At 41.7% G+C, this 6,000-nt stretch overlaps 1 protein-coding gene across 1 annotated transcript in view; it reads right to left on the bottom strand.

Annotated features, from left to right (window-relative positions):
• Positions 1 to 204: 204 nt before the first annotated feature.
• LOC120019241 (glutamate receptor ionotropic, kainate 2-like) overlaps positions 205 to 6,000 on the bottom strand; it is a 175,367-nt gene continuing 169,571 nt past the window's right edge. Inside the window, exons 16-17 of the mRNA XM_038962560.1 lie at positions 2,512 to 2,765; positions 205 to 369 (exon numbers count right to left, since the gene is read on the bottom strand). Coding sequence (XP_038818488.1) covers positions 205 to 369; positions 2,512 to 2,765 — 419 coding nt within the window. The remainder of the gene's footprint in view (positions 370 to 2,511; positions 2,766 to 6,000) is intronic.

Raw genomic sequence — 6,000 nt, 5'->3', positions numbered from 1 at the left:
CCACCATGAGGTGACGCATCATCTCCAGTCATGTCCACACATCTACATTTCCACAGGAAACATGTCTACCATACTGCCAAACCTGGGGGCCAACGCAATATAGTATCAGGTTACGTTAACGTTACATTAGCGTTCATTCAATCCCTCCAGATCTTCTGGCTGTGTTTGAACCTTTTCAGGGCTATTTTTGACCTTCGACCCCAATCACGCCATGGTCTCCTTGCCTGGCAGTCTCCTGTCGTTAAATGTGTGCATGTTGATGACCTCCTCAGTTTTGACGATGACTGGTGGCTGCGGCTTCTGCTTGAGCCGCCGCCGGCACTTCAGGGAGCCACGTAGCTCTTCCAGCATGGCACTGCAGAAAGAGCGCTGAAGAGGGGGAAGGAGGGGAGAGGGAGGTTGGGAGCAAAATACAGACAGAACTGGCAACAGTAACTGACAGATATAGTCAGTATACAGTATGTGGTCCATGCAAGAACAACGCTAGAGTTGTCAATACCATGCTCTAACCCACTGGTAAATGGTAAGTTACTAAATATAGTCTGTAACATTCTCTATGAATTGGGCTTTTAAATTATGTGTGTCATTTAATGTAGTGAACTTTGAAAATATTGATGTATGTCCATTTTAAAGTGGTTAAAATGCATTAAAATACATTGACGGTATTTTTTATTTGTTATGGATCCCCATGCTGCCAAGGCAGCAACTACTCTTCCTGGAGTCCAGCAAAATTAAGTTTATACCATTTTTAAAACATTACAATACAGTATGATAAACTGAAGAAAATTTACATTTTCATCAAGTTTTTTTAATTTCTATGTTTACTTTTTGAAAATACTTCATATGAATGGACCAAAATACCAACAAATCTCCAAATTGATAGGTAGATGCAAAAATGTCATTTCCGCCTTTGCGTTAAACAAAATTCAAATATTTGTAGTGTTTTCAGTAGTTAATGACTTTTTTTGCCATGTAGTGGTGTAGCTAACTACTGGAACTACACACTACTTTTTTTGTGAAGAAATAACAGAAAATATGGATGAAGTAGACATTCTGAATTGAAACATAGTTTTTGTGTTTAATAGGCTAAATGACACATTCTGTTAACATCTGACTCCAGAACCAGAGTGATCTGTTTTTTTCAATGTGTGGTCTATGTCATTTCAGTTTTAGATAAGAGTGCTTTAGTGTAGCTTAACTTCTTCCAGTGTGAAGTAATTTGTTATCAGAGAAGCTTTCCCAACACTAATACATGGTTTGGAAAGCATCTACAACAGGGCTCTCCAACCCTGTTTCTGGAGAGCTCCAACCCCAGTTGAAAAATAACCTTTATTTATCACATCACGGACAAACTGAAATGGTCCACCCACACAGACAGCGTGGTGAAGAAGGCGCAACAGCGCCTCTTCAACATCAGGAGGCAGAAGAAATGTGGCTTGTCACCAAAAACCCTCACAAACGTTTACAGATGCACAATTGAGAGCATCCTGTCGGGTTGTTACACCGCCTGGTACGGCAACTGCTCTGCCCTCAACCGTAAAGCTCTCCAGAGGGTGGTGCGGTCTGCACAACACATCACCGGGGGCAAACTACCTGCCCTCCAGGACACCTACACCACCCGATGTCACAGGAAGGCCAAAAAGATCATCAAGGACAACAACCACCCGAGCCACCTCCTGTTCGCCCCGCTACCATCTAGATGGCAAGGTCAGTACAGGTGTATCAAAGCTGGGACCGAGAGACTGAAAAACAGCTTCTATCGCAAGGCCATCAGACTGTTAAACAGCCATCACTAACACAAAGAGGCTGCTGCCTATATACAGACTCAAATCATTGGCCACTTTAATCAATGGATCACTATTCACTTTAATTAAATAGTGCTACTTTAATAATGTTTACATATCTTACATTACTCATCTCATATGTATATACTGTATTTTATACCATCTATTGCATCTTGCTTATGCTGCTCAGTCATCGCTCATCCATATATTTATATGTACATATTCTTATTCCATCCCTTTAGATTTGTGTGTATTAGGTAGTTGTTGTGGAATTGTTAGATTACTTGTTAGATATTACTGCACTGTCGGGAACTAGAAGCACAAGCATTTCGCTACACTCGCATTAACATCTGCTAACCATGTGTATGTGACCAATAACATTTGATTTGCACTAGGCAAGTCAGTTGAGAACAAATTCTTATTTCCAAAGACGGCGTACTCCGGCCAAACGCGGATGACACTGGGGAAATTGTGCTCCCAATCACAGCCGTATGTGACACAGCCTGGATTTAAACCAGGGACTGTAGTGACACCTCTTGCACTGAGATGCAGTGCCTTAGACCGCTGTGCCACTCGGGAGCCCTGAGCACTTATTAACAAGGGGTGGAGCAAAACACTTACAGGACGGTAGCTCTCCAGGAACAGGGTTGGAGAGCCCTGATCTACATAGTGTTTCAGCAGACTTTATAAATATTTGACAGTCTCTTTAAGGCTACATAAACCTCACCTTCTCTAGCTCTGCGTTCTGTTTAGACTTGTACAGGACCTCCCCAACGGCCACGAACAAAGACAGCACCAGCCCTGCGGCCAGCACGATGAAGATACCCCCGATGTTCTGCACCCCCAGAGCGCTGGCCTCCTTATTCTTCTCATCCTCCGGACAGCCGTTTCCCCTCCACCACTTCTCCTTCATCATGTGCAACTTCCCTTCTTCCTGCAGTTGCAGGATCACTATGGTGATCTTGTCCCGGTACGGAGACCCTGCGGGGGACAAAAAGGACAGAAAAATCAGATGATCAAAAACTATATATACTGAACAACAAATATAAACTCAACATGTAAATTGTTGGTCCCATGTTTCATAAGCTGAAATAAAAGATCCCAGAAATTGTCCATATGCACAAAAAGCTTATTTCTCATCCCTGTTAGTGAGCATTTCTTCTTTGCCAAGATAATCCACCCATCTGACAGGTGTGGCATATCATGAAGCTGATTAAACAGCATGATCATCACATAGGTGCACTTCGTGCTTGGGACAGTAAAAGGTCACTCTAAAATGGGCAGTTTTGTCAGACAACACAATGCCAGTTTTTAAGGAGCGTGCAATTGGCATTATGACTGCAGGAATGTCCACTAGAGCTGTTGCCAGAGAATTGAATGTACTTTTTTATACCATAAACCGCCTTATACCATAAACCGCCTTTAGAGAATTTGGCAGTACATCCCACCAGTCTCACAACCGCAGACCACGTGTAACCACGCGAGCCCAGGACCTCCATATTTCGGCTTCTTCACCTGTGGGATCATCCGAGACCAGCCATCTGAGACCAGCTGATGAAACTAAAGAGTATTTCTGTCTGTAATAAAGCCCTTTAGTGGCTAAAACTCATTCTGATTGGCTGGGCCTGACTCCCCAGTGGGCGGACCTGGCTCACACGTGGGTGGGCTCATGCCCTCCCAGGCCAACCCATGACTGCGCCCCTGCCCAGTCGTGAAATCCATAGATTAGGGCCTAATGAATTTATTTCAATTGACTGATTTCCATATATGAACTTTAACTCAGTAATAAAATTCAAATTGTTGCATGTTGCATTTATATTTTTGTTCAGTATAAATAAAACGTCATAGAGTGAATTAATTTGTTATGAAGTTAATTCATTCAAAGACTATTCATTATTCATGCTATCTATCATATAGCATGCTATGGCCGTGTCGATTTTGTCCCGGCACAGAGAGCTTGCAGGGACAAAAAGGACAGGAGATCAGAAAATGTAGAAAGAAAGATACATTTTGCATCAGATTGGCTTATAAATGCATGTTGACAAATTTCCCCTTTGGGGGGGGATCAGTAAAGTATTAATCTTATCTTATTTGATTTTATCTTAAGTCAAAGGTATTGTTCAATGGCAATTTTTTTGCATGCAATGGTGCACAGCAAATGTGCGATCATAATTTTAACACCCCACATTGTTAAATTGAACACTTTCTTAGAAATGATGTGTCCATCTCAAGGAGTGTTAAACTAACACTTTTCAAAGTGTTGATAAACTAACTCCCCCAAGAGTGTTGGGTCCCTAACACCGTGGGTGTTGCAAATTCTGACTTACAGTACATTTAAATTGTATTAGAGCTGATGCTATGACACTTTTTCAGTGTTAGGGAATTAAAACCTGAGGTGTTACAGTAACTGTATTTTGTGTGTTGTTATAACACTGTTGCGTGTAAAGCCTTATTTGTATATTTATTTCCTAGGGTGCCTTTTCAGTACCACCCATAACTAGTAACAGAGACATGATTGTTGCATTCAATGGTTTTCAGTCCTGTAGCCTTCACCAAGTGAGTGCCTAAGTGAATATTTTATCAAAACATTTATTTTTATGACATTACTGTTCTTGACAATACCATACCCGGACAGCCTATAGTCTTACCCTAACACAGTGGTCTGAAACTCCTGGTTTGCAGGCCACATCAGCAAGTCACATTATGCTGACTTGCAAAGTGTGATATCATTCCTATTGGAATCCAGACAGCGTTAGAATATCCAACAATTGGAACTTTTATTCACCTGCAATCTGCAGTCAGAATGACTGCCAAGGTAGGGAAGAATGATAAATGAGACTGCCTAGTGGCGCAGCGGTCTAAGGCACGGCATCACTACAGTTCCTGGTTCATATCCAGGCTGTATCACATCCAGCCGTGATTGGGAGTCCCATTCAACAGCGCACAATTGGCCCAGCGTCATCCAGGTTTGGCGGGGGTAGGCCATCATTGTAAATAATAATTTTTCTTAACTGACTTGCCTAGTTAAATAAAGGTACAATTTTAATTAAAAAAAAAAAATGTTTTAAATTAACTGGAAACACAATCTCAATAACGGGTGAAATAAGTTCAGCCATTTACAGATGTATGTTATTTATGTTATTTATCTTTGTGTAGTATAAGATCATTTAATTGATCAAACTATTCTAAAAAGCAATCTGCAACAAAGCATGCTGGGAAATATGATATTGAGGCCCCTCCCATGTCTTTTTCACTCTATTAACCACAGTCGAGTAACAACGCCATGTGGTGTTGATTCCACTGTGATTCAACTAACACTTCATTTATTCACCGCAGGTGGCGTCAATTTCAATCCCACTGGTGTTAACGCCACTAGAATCTTTTTACCTCAACGCCAACATTTTTACACAGAACAATTTGCTGTGTGGGTATGGGGATCAACTTGTGGGCCTCTTTAGTTTATGAGCATAACCTGTCATGCTATTGTGGTGTCTTCGTAGAAACACTCCCTTGTAAGTCCTCCATCCTCCTATTCATCGCTAATCCTCAGAGTATCTTGGACAGGCTACAGAATTAGCATCTTGTTCTCAAGCGGGCATTACAACACTACAAGGCGTTGGCGACACTGGGCTTTGTGTTCCGGAGGAGCAGAGCTCCCGTTGATTCTGATGAATAACCACTGTGTGTGTGTGTGTCATAAATGGTGTATGTAAACAGAAGAGCCCGGTAGGGAGTTCACAGTGTGTGTGTGTGTGTGACACACGCAGTCTCCCTCTGACGCAGCCAATACTAGATGAATGCTTATTGTTTTTTAAATTTATATTTCATGAATGAACACCAACTTGAAACCATGTTAGTGTTTTTATAATATGATTATTTAAGGTAAGGGTACATGTTTGGAATATTTTTTTTATTTTTATTTTTTAAACAGCCTCCCTGACTGAGATCAAACACACAACCTTCTGATCCTGAGTCATGGGATTGCACACATCCACCATCCCCGTCATGTGGTGAACTCGAGCCCAAGGATCCAACCAGTTTTCTAAGTCTCCTGATTCTTCTCAGCTTCAAATGATTCATGATGGGGGGGGGGGGATATTATTGAGCACGACGCAACGCGGAGTGCCTGGACACAGCCCTTAGCCGTGGTATATTTGTCATATACCACAAACCCCAGAGGTGCTTATTGCTATTATAAACTGGTTACCAACTTAAT

This window comes from Salvelinus namaycush, chromosome 24, assembly GCF_016432855.1.
Source record: "Salvelinus namaycush isolate Seneca chromosome 24, SaNama_1.0, whole genome shotgun sequence".
NCBI classification, from domain to species: domain Eukaryota; kingdom Metazoa; phylum Chordata; class Actinopteri; order Salmoniformes; family Salmonidae; genus Salvelinus; species Salvelinus namaycush.
Note: the sequence above shows the minus strand (reverse complement) of the source record. Positions and strands in the feature narration are given on the sequence as shown.